At 34.7% G+C, this 20134-nt stretch overlaps 1 protein-coding gene across 8 annotated transcripts in view; it reads left to right on the top strand.

The window, feature by feature from the left end:
• The window catches only part of LOC106876034 (uncharacterized), an 83002-nt gene that overhangs the window by 14517 nt on the left and 48351 nt on the right, over window positions 1–20134 (top strand). For 4 of the 8 annotated variants that reach the window (XM_089349219.1, XM_089349223.1, XM_089349217.1 and 1 more), the window contains 4 exons: window positions 4806–4885; window positions 6770–6840; window positions 8167–8478; window positions 19234–19266. In XM_089349219.1, coding sequence (XP_089205345.1) covers window positions 4806–4885; window positions 6770–6840; window positions 8167–8478; window positions 19234–19266 — 496 coding nt within the window. The remainder of the gene's footprint in view (window positions 1–4805; window positions 4886–6769; window positions 6841–8166; window positions 8479–19233; window positions 19267–20134) is intronic. The other 4 variants (XM_089349221.1, XM_089349224.1, XM_089349218.1 and 1 more) reach the window with 1 other exon arrangement.

Consider the following 20134-nt stretch of genomic DNA (forward strand, 5'->3'; position numbering starts at 1 on the left):
AACTATGTCTTTAAAATTACATAAGTTTGTTAAAGAATGATATATATATATATATATATATTACAAATTAAAAGGGTAAAGGTTTATCAATTTATTAATTTATTAATAAATCAACAATTAATAATTTTTACCAAGCCCTTCGGTATGTAAGCACCATTATCGGTGGAGAACTTATTTAAAAGTTCATATATATTTATAAACATAATTAAGGGATCCCTTAATTATGTTTATATATATATATATATATATATATATATACACACACACACACACACACACACACACACACACACACACACACACACACACACACACACACACACACACACACACACACACACACACACATACTAACAATGCATCCTGGCATTGCCTGGGTGTTATGACCTACAGCCACATTGTATTATTTGTTCCTTTCTTATGGACAGAATTGGCACAACTGATATATAGTGAGCTGGATTACTAGCATAATGGAAGTTATTGTTAGTTTAAAAGTGAAGTGGGGAGGATACAATTTGCATGGATTTGCATGAAAGTGCTTCCTGTTCTTAAGAAGTATCTCAAACTATGTATTGTTTCATTGTATATTTTGCCCAGAAATTACATTTTCAAAATTTTAATTTCCCCGTCCCCACCGCAATTTCTTAATTTGTAACTTTTCTCAATTTTTTTTTCATCCATGTAGAATAGAAATTATGAATTTGGTAAATATATATTTTTTTTAAAGTTGAATTTTTCTTAAAGAAACACTCAGTACCCCTTCCCCCATCTCACCCACCCATCACCTACCTGCTTTCAAAAGCTAAAACCTCCCAATGTTTCATGCATGTGTAAAATTGTACTGAAATAGCAGATGTAAAACATACCAGACACCCACCAGAAAACCCAACATGCTAGAAACAACAGGTAAATGACATTACTTCAGAAAAAACTTCCCCGCTTTCCAAAAAGCTAAAAGTGAAACATTAGGAGTTTGTAGCTTTTTGAAAGTGGTGAGGTGATGGGTGGATGTTTGGGAAGGAGATTTTAATGTTTCTTTAAGAAAAAAGGAAAAAGAAAATTCTTAACGATTCATACTCTCTGTTTTTTTCTCTGTGGATTACCAATAAAAAATTTGGGAAAAAGTAAAAATGAAGGAATTGGGGTGTGGAAGGAGAAAATTAAAATATTGTAAACATCGAAAACATAGGAATCGGAAGAAATTTAGGCAAAAAATAAGGCAGGGGGCACAAATGTCACCTTGGACATGCTAGAAACAACAGGTAGAGGACAGGATTTCTAGGAAAACCTCCTTTTAAGTTTATATTGAAGATCAGGTTTTTAAATATGCTCATCATAAACACAAATTACAGAATAGAAAAAAGATCATTTCAATTAGATTTGAGCTGTAATTTTGCGCATGCACACAGCAAGAAATAACAATTCGTACAGAAGTTTTACCTAGAGTGTGCATGTGTGTGCCAAAGGAAGTTATATTATGCCATTCTTTCATTTGAAGTAGTAAAGTTTTCAACTCAATCATGTGGTTGATCATATGGGATCATATGATTGTTCGTTAATTTCCATAAAAAGAGAGGAAAGTGAAAGATGTATGGATGTACGTGCATGAGAGAGAGTGAGTGAGTGAAGGTACGTGTTGTCATATATGTATTTTTTTGCATGTATGTGTAAGTGGAACTGTCTCTCTCTCTCTCTCTCTCTCATATACACATATATAAATTACATGGAAAAATGCGAGCAAGAGAAATGATAGTCTTAAGATTATAGACCTGGAAAAGTACAGGACAAGTTATTACACTTGAAAAAGTTCAGGGCAACTTATTACATCTGGTATAGTACAGAACAAGAAAATTTTTACTTAAAATATTGTAGCACCAAACAGCTGTCAGTGGATATACTCTCCTTTGTGGCGGTCAGTGCTGTGTCTAACATGACCCATTGTCAGAAGTTTTGACACCTCCTTCAGGTTTGTTGTCCTGCGTCACTCATAAAGTGAATTTAGAGGAGCTGTGGTTGTTCATTTGTGGATAACAGGGAAACAATGAGGTGATAGACTTGCTCTTGAACTTTGAACGTTGGCATAAATCCATGTTCAACTGTCTCCTTTAGATGCACCAAACAATGTCATTTGAAATGCAGAGTTGTATTGTCCGATATTGTTCAGAAAATCCTTTGACTGGATGGAAGTGCCTTCCAGAAGATCCATAAGAGGTTAAGGAGGAGCTGGTAGTTTTGGCAATCTTACCCTACCACCTGAGCAACACATGCCATTAGTTTCATTTGGAAATTTTAAAGCTTTGCAGAAATGACAATTTGAGTTTAACACACCAATTTGGACAAAATTATCATTTTTATAAGAATGGGATGGATCATATCTGAAAGCAGTTCCAGGAATTGTGAAGAACGAATTTGTACATAGTTTGTTTCTGAGAGCTGTTCTATTGGACCTCTGTCTAATCATTAAAATGTAGTTTTAATGATTCAGCATTAAGTGCTGCAGCATGCTTTTGCTGATCTTGGGATCAGACCCCATTTGATGCGCTGCAGTGCTCATTTTCTGGTCTTGAGAAAGTCTTATTATACTTCTGTCTTGAGACTCTATTTGACGTGCTGCAGCATGCATTTGCTGATCTTGGGGAAAGTTTCATCTCCCTTCTGTGTTGAGACTCCATCTGACATGCTGCAGCATGCCTTTGATCATAAGAAAGTCTCATGTTGCTTATGTCTTGAGACTCCATTGGATGTGCTGCAGCATGCATTTGCTGATTTTGGGAAAGTCTCATCTCCTCTCTGTATTGAGACTCCATCTGACGTGCTGCAGTATACCTTTGCTGATCTTGTGAAAGTCTCATCTCGCTTCTCTCTTGAGACTCCGTTTTACATGTTACAGCATGCCTTTGCTGATCTTGAGAAAGTCTCATCTTGCTTCTGTCTTAAGATTTCATTTGATGTGTTGCAGCATGTAGTTTGCTGATCTTGGGAAAGTCTCATAAATATAATAGAAATAAGATGGTTTTAGTGTTATCAGATTAGAATTAAAAGTAAAAGAATAAAAGTGAAACTTATATCACATTACAATATAGATCTTATTCTTTCACTTTTGACACGTAATACTGAACCAGTGCCAATGTTATATTGTTTTAATTCAAATGAAAAAACTCACTTGTTGACACTCACAGGGTCTGATACTATTACCTTGTAAAATTTGATTTGATTGAGCCATTTGAGAATGCATAGGGAACAGACAGACAGAGAGACAAAGAATTATATATAGAGAGATAATAAGCAGCCTTCTTTATTATAGTACAGATGTGACTAATTTGGAGAAACATTACTTTCATTATTAACACATCGTCACTCTTATAATGCCACACTTTGTAATTTTGGTTCAAATTGAAAGTGTGAAACTATTTTCACTTTCTAATGAAACCTGGTCATTGTAGAGCTTTGTCTTTCAAATAACTAAAGCTGGTTGTTGAGATAATGTAGAAAATATGTAGATGAAAATAAAGTTTATTTGGTAGCCGAAAGATTACTGAACCTTTTCATATCCCATACGTCAAAATTGGCAACTCAGTTTTCGAATGCATAAGGAACATATGCACACACACACACACACACATACAAACTCTCTTTTATATATATAGATTATAAGGGAGAGAAAGACACACGAGCATAGCTTTGTGGATAAGACATTTGCTTCCCAACTATATGGTTTTGGGTTCAGTACCATGTGTAGTACACTGGGCAAGTGTCTTCCATTATAGCTTTAGGCTGACCAAAGCTTTGTAAGTGAATTTGGTAGACAGAAACTAAAAGAAACTAGTTGTATACACACACACACATCTATATATTTGATATGTATATATGTATGCGTGTATGTGTGGGCAGATCTTTGAGTGTCTCTCTGCTTTGACATCACATGTGAGTTGTAAACAAGCATTACTGTTGTGAAGGTGGTGTCCTTCACACCCAATCTTCCATTAAAACTTGGCTGGCCATGGGAAATAAATCCCACTTGAAAACAGCTGAGAGTTACTAACAAGAAGAGCATCCAGCTGTAGAAAATCTACCTCAATGAATTCTGTCCTGTCTGTCCCATGCAAGTATGGAAAAGTGTATACTAAAACATGATACACACACACACATGTGTATATAAATGAGATGACAAAGAAATAAATGATTATCTTATGAACTTCATTAGCTTATAAGATGCAGTGGACTCATTGTTGGGTGCCCGAGTGACACTTTCTAGCTTCATTCATATATGTACATTGTAAATAAACTCAGCACAGAGTGAGTTGGTATTCTACAGAAAATAAAGGAATTCTCAAACACAGGATAGCCTTGAATTAGTAAGAGGAAATATGTACAAAAATATACCTTTAAATGTATATAATTAACATTTTCAGTAGTTGTTCCTTGTTTGTATCCTTTAACATTTTAATGGCAATAAGAGCCAGTAGTGCTTATTAAAACCCATCTCTCATTGTATCTGAACAAACCCATGAGTCACTTAACCTCTCACCTGACATCCAGTTCTTGATTTTTTTTTCTACAGTTTATAACTGTCATTCAGCTAACTGAAGCAGGTGTAGTGAAGTATTGAAATATTCTGCTCAAAGCTTGAGTGCAGTGTTTGGGACAGGAAACAGAATCATGACCCTTGTCCTGAGAGATTAACACAATACTTCTTCAACTATTCCAACACTCTATTGAATGTTTAATTTTTTTTGAAGTTTGATAATATATATTTGTCTGCTATAATTTATCTATAACAAAATTGTCTCTATCACTCTTTGTAGGTTTGGATAAGACTTGCCCTGAATGATGGTATCCTTGGCAGCTACATTGATGTTATGACTGCAGATGTCCAGGCTCTAGAGTGAGAAATATTTTTATTTCCAAGTCTGTTGAAAATTTCTGTATCAGAAAGTGGATACATAGCAAATGAGGGGTGTGAAATACCTTAACTGATAATTTGAGAAAAGCAGTTAGTTTTTTATTTATTTATTTATTACACTGTGTGACCCCCAAATAAAATGAAATGAAGGGCTGAAAGGATATTAAAGCATAAGCATTTAAACTGGCCATATCCAGCCAAAATATTCTACCTGTTTTATATTCAAACTGGCCATATCCAGGCTCTCACATCTATCATTTTAAAAATTAACAGTTACCTCATCAAAATCTCAAACCTTCATGATAATGCATGATTAATTCAAAACAATGTGAATAAGTAAACATTACTTTTAACAGAATGGTGAATGCTAAAGGGTTAATTAATAGATGTCAGAAATGAGGGACAAATAAGTGAAACCAAAGACCTAGTCTTCAGTGATACAGCAGTGTTGATAATGATGATAATAATAGGCAGAATTTCTCTTATTTTATGCTTTATATCATCATCGTCGTCATCCTCACCCACTTGCATAGATTAGATGGGTTTGTCAAAGAGTATCAAGACATCATTAATCATTTTATCACTGATATTATCAAATATGCTTTTTTCTTTTGTCCAGAATTTATATCATCTATACTTATACATATATCGCATTCTCTTACTCTCTCTCTCTCTCTCTCTCTGTATATATATATATATATATATATATATATAGTAAAGAGTTTATTTTGCAAAATAATGTGGCAGTCCTGACTAGGACTATGTTACAACATTTCTTTTTTTTTTTTTGCCACATTACTGACACTACATAGATCTTAATTATAGATTTAAAACTGTGTATATATATGTTAAATCTCTGAACGAGGTATTAACAGTAACTGCACGATAAAGTGAAGTATATTTGCCACTTAAATGTGGCTGACCCCGAGGGGTGGATGTTACTGTTGCTTTTAGCCCCAGGAGGACATCTCCTCCAGCTGGCTAGCGACACACTTCTGTGTCCTGTCTGTATTTGCCAAAGGAAGTTATCCTTCCCATCTTGATCTACGATACGTACGTACTCGAGTTTCAGGGTTATTTCCCTTCTTCAGCGTACGACAATCGCCGACCTTCGATGCAAAAGATATCCCTTGGCAAATATATATAAGTTTTTCCAGTGAAATTATTCACTGATATATATATCTATTCCCCCTCCCCCTCTTTTTTTTTTTCCTGAAATAAGTTAATCAGGGAAGTAGAGCAGTGCTCAGGACTTTTTCAAGATTGACTGGGTCAATGACTGTACAGAAAAAAATGTGGGAGGAGAGGTGACTTCGAGGGGTTGATATCATATTCTGGGAAGAAAGAATTATAATAGGGAGAGGGATTTGTGTCAGGCACAGTAGAGGTGATGAAGACAGAAAAGTTGGGTGGGAGTACATGGAAGTAGTATGAAGCTAACAAGTTCAGAAGGGCAAAGACCATTGTAGTAGCAATAGAATAGACAGAGAGGAGCCAATATATCTGTGCTAGGTATTGTAATGTGTTATTGTGGAAAGAAGTGGTGCCATGAAAGTATATGTTATTGTTTCACCCAGGAAGAATTGGGGCATGGCTGGTTTCTTACGGCATTCTTTCAGGGTTTTGATTGGTATCTGAATCCTTGCATCATCTTCATATGATCTTTTCTGCAGAGGCCTGGCAAAAGATATTGGGTTTATATTTTGTCATTGTTTATAACTTCGCTACATTTGATGACATGTTTACGAAAGTTGTCTATTCTTCTTGGGAGAGAGAAAGAGTTTATTATGCTCCACCATTATATTTTCTTAAAACAATCCAGTATATTTTAATCTGTGCTTTAATCTTGTTTTCTTTTTTTTAAAGTTCATTTTATCACCATCTATCATATTTACGAGATTTGGAGCAACCTGGGATTTTGAAATCATATGTTCAAGGTAAATTTCCTGAGGAGTTTTTCCCCCCGTTTGGTTACACATACACACACACACACACACACACACACACACATGCATGCACACACACACACACACACACAGAGTAATCCCAACTCCTAACCCCCGCAATAGGTGGAAGTCTGTGAAGTAGAAACAGTGCTGTACTGTATATTTTTTTTAATTATTTTTATAATTTGTATATATTTATTTTATTACAAATGCAAAACAACACCACAGGAAGCTTAAATCATAAACTCCAATAGGTGAACCATGATATGGCAAGAGATTACTGTATATATATATATATATATATATATATATATATATATATATATATATATAGACAGACACACATACACACACACACACACTCTCAGAGTAATGAAAAAGTTAGTAGAAGAATATTGACTACAGGCATAAGTATTTCACTAGATTCTCCTTTTTCAAACAGTTGCAGTGATGAATTCTTACCTTCCTCTATTACAGCAATAATAGGAAACATTCTTACAATTTAATGCATTAGTACAAATTAGATCTCATCCTCAAATGCTACAGATAATTTGTAAAAGACGTATGTGTAAGTGAACAGTTTTTGCTTTTGAAGATACTGTGATTATTATTCCCAATTTTTGGTAATTAGTGGAAATAATTGGTGTGCCAACTGAATCATTTCCCTTCGTTGTCACTTTTAATGTCAGTTCACTGTTGTGCAAAGCATACATTGACCCACATGTTATGCATTTTATCAGGAGATAGGCTTTCAATATAGGATTTAATTTCCATTAATATAAAACAAAATATCTTAAAATATCCCATAAGTTCAGTGAAAACAATTTTAAAGTATTTTCTGATAAAGAGAGTAACACATGAAAACAAATTCTATAATTCCATCTACATTCACTAATGGAAAGGTTTTAATGATTTGGAGTTTTGAACCAGTTTTAGCATAATTACTTGTCTTTCTTGTTAGTTTCTCTCATTTGTCAGGCATTTATTAAATTCAGTGCATAAATAAGTCCTACAGATCAGTGACACTCACAAGAGCCATTTGATCTATGTTACAGAATTGCCTAATCACCTACATATTAACATGCAGTATTAAGAGAATAAACCAAATACATGGCAGACATCAATTTTAATTCTTCACAATAATTTACATATGTTATTGTTTTTTGTTTTTTTCTTATTGTAAATTTGGTTTCCAACAGTGATAGTTTTAGAATATTACATAGAGTAGTCACATATACAATAATACAGTTCCAACTTTGATCAAATAAAAAAGTTAAATGTATTTTGGGTTATTTATAGCATTTGTTTTTACTGCAGGTATAACAGCTTTCCAGTTTGAACTTCCTTACAATTCAAGTGTTTTGAACAGTTGGATGAACATACCTCTATTACTTGCTGGAGTGGATGGGGTAGCTGGTTTAAATGATGGCATCAGTATTGAAGAGATTGGAAATGCCCGACCTCCACCCGTAACAGTTACTCCTGGAAGAGTGGTAGAATCTGTTGATGTTTCTGTAGCAACATCACCTAGTAAAGATCTTCCAAACGAAGAAGATCTTGTTGTTATTAAAAAGCTTCCTCCAGATCCCAAAACAGACGACAAACCATCGACTAGTAATACAGTTGAAGGTAAATGATGTTGTCCTTCTCTTTCTCTCTAAGATATTTCATACTTGTCACAATTTCCTTTTAGAACATACTTTTACTAATTTCTCTGTTGCTGTGGTGTTTTGCATTTTAATCAGAGGAGGAGAGACAGTGGGCTCTATATGGTAAGCATTCAACTTGATGATTGTTGATAAATTTAAAGAAAATGTGATGAGGGAGTACCACTAGGCTACATTTCTTGGGGGCTAATTGCAAACTACTTTCAAGTTCTTGGAGGCAAATCGCTAATTTCAAGTTTTGTGGATGAAGCAGAGCTAATATTACAGAATACATATATGGAATTGACAATGCCTTGGGAAGACTTCATGGAGTGGGTACATAAAAAAAGTACAATTTTTTTTCTATCTAACCTCTTTCTTTCTCTCTCTCTCTCTTTCTGTTGATTATTTTAAACCGTCACTAGTACCACCAGTATCACCACCACAACTGCCATACATACACCATTCAGACTTCAACGTCACCACCATCAATACCTTTGACTTTGCCGCCTTCCCCACCACCACCATCACCACTGTCTTTCACATCATTTACTATCACCGTTGTCCCTGACCGCCTTGGCTACCACCACCACCATCACTGTTGCCTCCGTCTCTATCACAACTACAGCCCATACTACCACCCCATTACCATCACAACCATCAATCTACTACCACCCTCACCATCTCTATGCCTACTATTACTCTCACTCCAGCAGGAGGAATAGTAGATGTGTCATTGAATAGTGAGAGAGGGGGTCAAAGTGTGATACACTGACACACAAATTTGTTTTGGCATTTATTATTATAGATTACATGAGATTTCTTGTAGTATATCTTCTGGCTCTTTGCATTCTGTTGGCAGTGACAATATGACACTGATGCCTAGGTGTATCAGCCTTTACCTTTCACTTGGACAACATTAGTGTCATGGGGAGAGGAGGCTTAGATGCTTGGGCAACTGCTGGTTTTTCATAAAATCTTTGTCCAAACCTACATCTAAGAGAAGAACTTTCCAGGTGCAGACATTGCCTCATGAGACATTCAGAAGCCCTAGAATACTATTCTTACTATAATATATATAACTGAAGCTTACTTCAGCCTTAGATATCTTAGAGAGACATCACATTCTTCTTTAAAGATGTTCTGAGCTTCAATGTCTTTTATAGAATAGTCAGAGGTGGAGTGGTAGGACTTTTTAAACATTGCAGACACTCCAGGACTAGTGAGATTGACATAGTTATGTTCAGTTTGTAGGAAAAATGCTGTCACAAAGGATTACTATTGTGAGGAGGGGAAGATTAAGCAAAATATTAGGATATATAGTAACATACAGTAAGTAGGATATACAGGCCATTGTAGATGCAGTCAAAATAGACATGATAAAGAAAAAAGCAGCGTTTCTGTGAGCTAGAATGTTTGTTTGTTGGCGATTGAATCTTTCTCAATTTGTTTGCAATTGAATCTTTTCCAATCAGAGATGCAGTCTAGAAAATTTGTGTGTAAAGTAGTAGCACTATTCCATAGATGTGAGCAATACTCTAATGTCAGATTTGTGGAGTTCAGCAACTGATTAGGGTTGAAGTGATATTTTCATCTTTGTGATGCAGTTTTGACAGTGACATTGTAAGATCTTGCACATGTAGCATCTTTTGAATTAATAAAAATTAATGAAAAATTGCAACTGCACAGAGACTTTTGATATTGGTAATGAATCAAATATACACTGAACTGAGAAAAGGCACCAGCTTCAACAATGGACATGACAGGAGTAACTATAATGATACTTAACTGAAGTAAAATTCTCGCAATGTAATTTCTTAATGAGGTTGCCTAAAGAGGAAAGTATATGATTAGAGATTGCTGGTATCTTTCGATTTGTAAAGATTGCAGTTAGATCATTGGGTAGGACTTAATAGCTTATGTTGCTGATGAAAAGATGGTTGGTTGAAGAAGCTGATTCAGCATAGGCAGTTCAGTAGTTGCAAAAAGATGCAATAGTTGAGACATTCAGTGTAATTGTCAACATTGATTAAAAATAGAGGTGGTAGTGCAACTCGCAACATTTAAACTTTCATTTTCTGCAGTTTTATATTTATATTTCCATGTTTACATGGCTGTTCCTACCTTTACTGGCAACAAAGGGCCTCTCCCTCAGAGTGAAAGACAGATTGTATAATGCCTGTATGTGAACAGCTATGCTACACAGCAGTGAAACATGGGCTGTGACAGCTGAGGACATGCATAAGCTTGAAAGAAATGAAGCCAGTATGCTTCACTGGATGTGTAATGTCAGTATGCATATTCAACAGCGTGTAAGCATCTTGAGAGAAAAGTTGGGTATAAGAGGCATCAGATGCATTGTGCAAGAGACAACTGTGCTGATATGGTTGTTTGATACATATGGACGAGGATAGATGTGTAAAGAAGTGCTGATCTCTAACTGTTGAGGGAACTTGTGGTAGAGGTAGACCCAGGAAGACATGGGACAAGGTGGTAAAGCATGATCTTCGAACTTTGGGCCTCACAGTGGCAATGACTAGTGATCGAGACCTCTGGCGATATGCTGTGCTTGAGAAGACCTGTCAAGCTATGTGAAATCATAATTATGGCTGATGTTACATAATTGGTACTTGTGTCAGTGGCATGTAAAAAGCACCTTTCAAGTATTGGGCCTCATAGAGGCTATGACCAAGACCTTTGGCATTATGTTGTGCTTGAGAAGAGCCATACGCACCACACGAGCATATCGCCAAAGGTCTCGTTCACTAGTCATTACCATTGTGAGGTCCAAAGTTCAAAGATCGTGCTTTACCACCTTGTCCCATGTCATCCTGGATCTACCTCTACCACAGGTTCCCTCAACAGAGATCAGCACTTCTTTACACAGCTATCCTTGTCCATATGCATCACACGACTTATCAGCCAACTAAAATCACAGTTGTGGCAGGTACTGGTGTCATGCAAGTGGTTTCTATGGCTGAATGCCCTTCCTAGGTGTTTTTTTAACATATTGTTTGCTTCTTTCAAATAACTGCATCTTCAGTTTATCAAAGTTTATTATTGTGCATTACTACCATAATTTCCCCATCCAACATACTCAACCACCAAAATATTGGGTGCAACTGCTATTGTCATGTTTGCTTACTCTGATATCTTACTTTTTACTGATGCTTGGAAGCCCAATAAAATAAATATTTTTTTATAAATTTCATTATTTTAGCAAGCTATTTGAATACTGTGTGTTTCAGTTGTGTACAATGTATTGCTTGTAGCCTAGATCTATGTAAAGTTTGAGGTGTATGGAAAAAAATGTTTACACATTTTGGTACATAGCAACAAAATATCTTTCAGATATTGATGATCATGATATTTAGTATTGGTAGCTGCCGTAGTAGTGCGATACTATCTGCATCTGAAGAGAAAAGTTTCTTTGGTTTTTTTTATTTGTTAAGATTGGATCAAATATTATTTCTAGTCCAGTAACAAATTTAGATGGGTGCACCTCAAATGTTGTCAGATACTTTTTATTGTGTCATTCAGCAAGACACAATACTGTTATCCTCAATAATTAAGCAGAATCACAACAGATGATCAAAAAAAGTCATGAAATCATATTTTGTCTCTGATTCAGCTGTACATCTTTTAGTCTAGTTGTGAAACCTGCAGTTACTTCAATAATACGGTCATGACAGTATTTTATAACTGTGAGTATTTTGTTCACTTACAGTGTTAACTCAGTTTTATTTGTGTTGTAGTGTTTATGATAATGTAGCCTCTCATTTCAGGGAACACATTATAATTAGATATTTGTCTATCCCTTACATAGACAATATAGTTTTATTTATATCATATACCAGTAATGCATCCTGGCGTTGCCTGAATGCTACAACCTACAGCTACATTGTATTATTTGTTCCTTTTTTTAAGGGCAGAATTGGCACACAAGGGGTATGAAGCAAACAGCTCTTCTTTATAAACATGTTTTTTGGTCATTTTGTGATGAACAATGCTGAAATTTTTGACACCAAAAACATGTACAATAGCGACTTAGATTAGAAAGAAATCTAAACATTGGCCCCAAAATGACCTAAAAATTGTGCAACCAAGCCGCGTTTGGTGTTAATTTTTGTAGTAAAATAGGTTTGCTGTGCCAAAAACTTACTTTACACTGGTAGCTGAAAGGTTGCTCAATGTTTTGATATCTGATACAGCAATATTGGCAACTCATTTTCATGGTTACAAATTGGGTAATGTAGAAGCTGAAATAGTTCTTATTCACCCCATAATATTTGTTGATAACTGTGAGCCGCACAGATATACATTAGCTTCCCCAATGAAAAGGTCATGTCCAAAAGTACTATGGTTTTCTGCAAGCATATTTGGTATCAGTTTATATCAATGTTGAGGCCAACAGAATAAAGAAGGGACTTTTGGGGCTGTATATATATGTACATATATAAGGATATGAGTAAACAGTGTTATTAATGTGGGCAGTTTGGCATAAATGTATATGGACACTGTGCTTCTTGAAAAGAAATGGGTTATGCTGGTATGCAGAGGTTGGGCAGTAGTAATGGAGCGATGTATGGCTTCATGGTTGATGAACTATGAAAGCCTAAGAAATAAATTATCTTTACAGACCATGTTTGGAATTATCTATATAATTGATAGCAAAGTGTGTATGAAATGAAATTAAAATCGGGTTTAGTCATATACCGATGAAGTTAGTGAAGTTGTAACATGTTGTTCACAACATAGTGTCTCCATACATTATAATGAGAAATTGAAAGAGAGAGATAATGCCAATTTTTTTTTTACATGTAGTATTTCAGTAGAATTCTATGCATGTGTGAAACATTAGACGAAAGTGAAACATGAGAAGCAACTTGAAATGTTGCCAGAAAATGACCGCAAAATTGTGCGATCCAACCTAATTTCCGAAGTTATTTTATAGTAAAAAGAGTTATGCGAAAAATATACTTTATTTGGTAGCTAAAAATTACTGAATCTTTTGATGCCCCATATGTCAAAATGAGCAACTGAGTTTTTGAATCCATGAGGAACATTCAAACAAACACACACACACAGTAGCTTTTTGAAAATGTTGAGGTTATGGTTAGATGTTGGGGAAGGAGATGTTAGTGTTTCTTCAAGAAAAAAGAAAAGAAAATTCTTAAAAATTCATACTGTCTGTTTCTCTGAGGATTACTAAGAAAAAGATGTGGAAAAAAAATTAAAAAATGAAGAAATTGGGGTTGGGAGGGAGAAACTTAAAATATTGAGAATGTGTTTTTGGGTTAAATGCAAATCTCTTGTATGGAAAACATAGGATGTGAATAAATTTTGGGAAAAAATAAGGGATAGGGGTACAAATGTCAGACATGCTAGAAACATCAGGTAAAAGTCAGGATTTCTGGGATAACTTCCTTGTAAGTTTATTTGGAAGATCAGGTTTTGAAATACACTCACCACAAACAGGAATGACAGAATAAGATTTGAGCTGTAATTTTGCATGTACATGCAGTAAGATATAACATAATTCATACAGAACTTTTACCTAGAGTGCGTGTGTGTGTGTGTGCCAAAGGAAGTTATTTTTACATACCTTTCTTAATTCCAAAAGAAGAAAAAGTTGGAGAATACTTTCAAAATTGTAGTTGAGCCATGATTGTGAAGACATGAAGAAGTGTGTGTGTGCATATTTGTAGGATTGATGCGCCTGAGAAACATGTATGAATTATCTATATAATTGATAGTGAAATATGTAAAAATGGAATGAAATCCAGGTTTCGTCATATATCGATGAAGTTAGTGAAGTTGTAGCATGTTGTTGACAACATAGTGTCTCCATGCATTATAATGAGAAATTGAAAGAGAGAGATAATGCCAAGTTCTATGCATGCATGAAGCATCGGACGAAAGTGAAGCATTAGAAGCAAATCAAAATATTGCCGAAAAATGACCTCAAAATCGTGCAACCTGACCTTGTTTCCAAGGTTATCAGCATCACCTTCTTTCCCACTTTCCCCCTTTCTTTGTGCTGGCTTTCTTTCACCTTCATCTATAGAACATACATACAATATCAAATGTCAGCATGTCTCTCTCTCTCTCTCCCACTATCCCTCTGACTTTCAACTTCTCCTATAGAAAGTTGTTTTCTCTGTTTCTTTCTCTCTTCTCTCTGTCTTTTTCTTCTTCTGTTTCTCTCATTCACACATATTCTAGAAAGATTATAATGTTAAATTTTTGTAATGCAAATATGTAAATGAAAATAAAGTTTATTTGGCAGCCGAAAGATTACTGAATCTTTTGAATCCATAAGGAACATACGCTCTCTCTCTCTCTCTCTCTCTCTCTCTCTCTCTCTCTCTCTCTCTCTCTCTCACACACATACACACACACTCACTCTTTTATATATTAAGATGAACTAAAAAGAAAAATAGATAGATGCAACATACTCTGAATGGAACCCTGCATTCCACACTACATCTCTCAAACATTCTCTGATTGGCATACTACATTACACCCAATGTGTCTTGACTAACATACTTCACCCTTGCAACATCATACAACATTGACAGGTGACCTTCTACTACTTTATCCTTGCATCTTGAGAGAGTATGGCAACAAATCTTGATAAGTTGCTAAATGACAGTCAAACTGGTTTGATCAGTCCTCATTCTAAGCTGCTGAAAAGATCCTCTTTGACTTAATTTCACAATATGGTTAAACATATATGGATATTACTACATATGTAAAAGATTCTTTATATTTGTTGGTTTATATTAGGTTATATTAGGATTTTATTTTCGTACTATGAGATCTTATTTAATGATATATGTTTTTGTTTGTTTTATGATATTCCAAGATATTAGAATTGTTGTTTTCAACTTTCTCACAGGGAATTCTGAAATGATAATTGTAATTTTGAATAGGAGCAAGCATGGCTATATGTAGTTGAGAAGTTCACTCAAAAAACATGTTTCCAGGTGGTACCTTGGCCAAGTGACTTCTATCACTCAAGTTGATGAATGCCTTGTGATTGAATTTGGTTGACAGAAACTGTACAAGGTTCAGTGCACGTGTGTGTGTACATGCTTTACATTTGTGCTTCACTGAAAATCAGTGAGCTACAAGCAATGATGATGTTGTCACCCTTATCATCCACTAGCTCTGCACTTTTGAAGATGTGTGGCGTAAGAAACCTCTTACATGAAAAGTAAGTAAGGGTTAGTGCCAGGAAAATCATGGCTGTAAAACAATTCATCATTAATGTATTTGTTAAATACATGCTAGCCTGGAAAAATGAATGTAAAAATGAACAAATAAATGAACTTTATAACTGAGTAGAGAAGATATTGATTCATCAATTGAATGTATGTTCTGAGGTCTGGAGAGAGAGAGGGGGGAGGGAGAGGGACAGAGAGAGAGACACACACACACACTTAATTGCCTAACACAGTACATCATACTGTGGAGATTACATATCATGTTGTTAGAGAATAGTAGATCAGAGCTAAATTCATTCGCTTGTCTATACTGAACTTGGAGTTATGTACAGGCTTCTATCAATTTATCTTTAATTGTATTATCTTTGTGTTAGAAATAAGGTGATAAAAAAAGATTTGTTATAGATAAGTTGATCAGTTTCAAGATATTTTGTGTGAGGTATATACTTGAGGAAATACGTAAAAGGTGTACAACTACAGTCATCATTGTTTGTCTTTATAGAGAATCTTATAAAATGAACAATTTGCATTAACATAGAAACAGTTCATACTAATAAACAGTTGATTTGAATTAATCCAAAATTTTAATAGCATCTGACTTTTGAAGAGAAATTTGATACTTTGCAGAAAGGACAACCACAAACCTGAAGGCATCGTCGAAAATAGAAATGCAAAGATCCTATGGGATTTTATGATTCAGTGGGACCATGAGATAGAGAATAGGAAGCCAGACATAGTCTTAATTGAGAAAGAAGACAAACTATGCTGGATCATAGATATAGCATGCCCAGCTGACAACAAGGTATGCGATAAGGAAGAAAGAAAAGTTGAGAGATATGACAGGTTAGCTTGGGAAGTTAAGCAGTTGTGGTTGATGAGAAAGGTAGCAGTAGTACCAATAATTGTCGGAGCCCTGGGAACAGTGAGCAAAAATCTTGAGAAGTATATGGAACAAATAAGGGTGGAGTGCTTGCAGAAAACAGCACTGCTTGGAACTGTTCAAATACTCCAGAAGGTGCTTGAAAAATAAAGGGTGTTACCTTAGTTCACTGGTAGTGAACAGCTGACACCGTAGTACATCTCCAGCGTTAGCAGTTGTGCAAAGGCAATGATAATAATAATAATAATAATATAAAATAACCTTTAATATTCTGCTTGCAGTTCAGTGTTATGCATTTAACAGCCTTAATTAACTATGGAATGAAATTGAAAACAATCAAAATATTAAACATATAACAATGTTATATGAAGATCAATAAATTTATGCATGAAAACAGAAATAAGAACATTTATAAAATGAGGAATTTCTATGAATCCCACTAATAATAATAATACATTTTGTCTTGGTGTAAAAGATGGGCTACAACAAATATTCTGCACAATACCATAGATTTGCTTGTCAATTGCTTGACTTTAACCAGTTGAACCTGTCCCTTGGTGGTTGATATATGTATCTCTGACCACAAACAGGAGTAGTGGGAGAGCATCATAGTTATGTGTTGAGAGGAATTCTTTGGGGTTTGAGTAATTCACCTCTGGAAACATGGGTGTTTCATTCATCATCCTTAAGCAATTCTTATTCAGGGACCTTTTGAGCAGGATGGGCTACTTGACCTGAAGAAAATTCTAACTGGACCCCACCTGCAAGGTGTTGTGCAGTTTATCTTGATATGGGATCATCATGTTGTGCACATATGGTTGTGATGCTTGCGCCTTATGATGGGTGTATTGGGCTTCATATATTTGTACCCCAGTGTCACTTTGATGGCAAGCACTGTTCTCTCACTCAGTAATAATAATAATAATAATAATAATAATAATAATAATAATAATTAGTAGTAGTAGTAGTAGTAGTAGTAGTATGCATGCATTCATAATATTTAATATCTATTTGGGACTCCAGAATGATGACCCCATTTTGTTGCTCATAAGATAGTTCTGAATGCAATATGTTCCTACTTACCCGTTAGTGTGTCAGGCTAAGGGAAAAAACTCAAATTGAGTAAGAGTTGGTAATTATGGTAGTGGTGTGACAGCAGTGATGTTTGGTGTTGATAATAGTGACTGGATAATTAGGGTGAGGGGGACAGAGAGAGAGAAAGTTGTAGTAAGATAGATAAATAGATGGATAGAGTAGAGAGAGATAACAAAAAAGAAATAGACAGAATGTAAGTGAGAGAGAGAACAAAAGAATAAGGCAGAAATAATGAGAGCATTTGTGATGTCACTGTGTCTTTAGTTATCTCTTCTCTCATTTCTCCCTCTATCCACCCCACCTCTGCATTTGATTAAAGTATTTTTAAAGTGTATCCTGATATATAAAACAATGGCATGATTAGCTAACTGGCAGTATTAGTTTGTTACAAGAATGGAATACAGTGCTAAGACTTGTATGTATGTATTTTATCTATGTCTTTATGTGTGTGTATGTAAAGATAGATAGATGCTAAAATCCTAGAGTTTTAAGCATACATTTGAAATTATTGTATAATGGATGAAATTGATAAATTTTAAAAACTAATACTATAAAAGAAAGGTAGTTAGTGATACTGAATTTTAGCAAAAGTATGCTTGAAGTTTTCATGGGTTTCATTAGTAATAATGGTAATAGATTTTAGATAAATAACAAATCTACAGAAATATGACTTTGTATAAAGATCAGTGAACTATATAGAAATGAAGTTTACTCTCAGTCTAAAAAGTTTAGTATATACTAGCAGATAACAAGACAAATGTATTATCTAAATGTTTAAGAGGAGTTGTTGCCAATGAGTTTATAATTTTTTTCACTCTTAACCTTATCTTTAGAGATGATAAATATTTTCTCTTTAATTACACCTACCCTATATTTTGTGATTTGATCTTCAATTGTCACCAAGCTGTGTGTACAGTATAGGACTGGTTTTGAAGTTGGAGTCCATATTTCTTAACTAAAAATAATACATCCTTATGTACTAAGCAACTGACTAATGTAAATATTGAAAAAATCTTTCCTCTCTAAACATGAGATTAATAGCTTAAAAAATTATACTCTTATTACCTGCCTTGTTTAACATTTTACTGCTTCTCCATTTCTATTAACCAATCAATTAATCTATAATTGTGTGTGTGTGTGTGTGTGTGTGTGTGTGGTAAAATGCAAATATATGAAATATTTTGTTATTGTTTTTAATTTATAGGTAAATATAAGATTCTTAATTTTTTAGTTATTTACATTTCTTATTGTTATGAACCATTACAAAACTTAATTTAAGATTAAAATATACAGATGGTCTAAGTATATAATTAATAACATTATCTATATTCATAGAAAAGCTTGTGAAATAATTTATGTTATTTGAAATTAATTTAAGCACATACAGCACCCAAAATAAGTAGATATAAAATAGAATAAAGTTGCTTGTAAGTTTTGTAAAAGAAAAAAAACCAGTTAAGGGTGAAGTGAGGGTTCATTTAAGACACTGAATGCTTATGCAAATTATTTCTAGTCTTGCATCTTTCTGTCACAGGATCAAAAGGAGCAGTAGACAGTGGTGTAATTGGTAAGCTATGTAAAAACATTTCTGTTGTCACTCATTCATAGTATTGGAAACTAGTTTGTAAACAGTAAAAATGGCCAAGACAAAAGGGGACTGAAGTAGATATTGTAAAGCATTTATTTCAGTATATTGCCTTTCTGTATTGTAATGTCACTTTGCTTTTCCTCCTTCTCAAAAGATGGAGATGGATGTCTGTGTGATACATACTTGTAAAGACTGTGATTAAATCACTTAGTTTTCCATTTAAAAACCTTTTTTTTGTTTTGCGAAATTGGTTTCATTTTCAAACCAGAAAATCTTTTAAGCTGAAGTAGATACTATTTCATTTGCTGTTCAAGTATTTTCACATGGATGGTTTTATGGTGGTATTCAGATAATATTGAAAACATAAATAATTATGTGATACTGGGATATAAAGATATTGTATATCAACATTATTCTCCATTGTGTTTATGCTGTAGTGTGGTGTTCAGCTATTATTCCAAAGTGAGTGCTTGTATTGTTATTTTGTATTATTTTGATATTATCAGATATTATTTTGAAAAGAAAGGATGTGTGTTAGTGTGATTTTCAAATATTCTAACATGCGGGTGACACATGAAATTTTTCGAGCGAGACCGTTGCCAGTGCCCCTGGACTGGCTCTTGTGCGGGGCCGTCATAAGATTTTCGAGCAAGTTCGTTGCCAGTGCCCCTGGACTGGCTCTTGTGCGGGTGATACATGAAATTTTTTGAGCGAGATAGTTGCCAGTGTCCCTGAACTGGCTCTTGTGTGTGCGGGGCCGTCGTAGGATTTTCGAGCGAGATCGTTGCCAGTGCCCCTGGACTGGCTCTTGTGCGGGTGACACATGAAATTTTTTGAGCGAGATCAT

This window comes from Octopus bimaculoides, chromosome 3 (genome assembly GCF_046866305.1).
Source record: "Octopus bimaculoides isolate indiv1 chromosome 3, ASM4686630v1, whole genome shotgun sequence".
In the NCBI taxonomy this organism is placed as follows: Eukaryota; Metazoa; Mollusca; class Cephalopoda; order Octopoda; family Octopodidae; genus Octopus; species Octopus bimaculoides.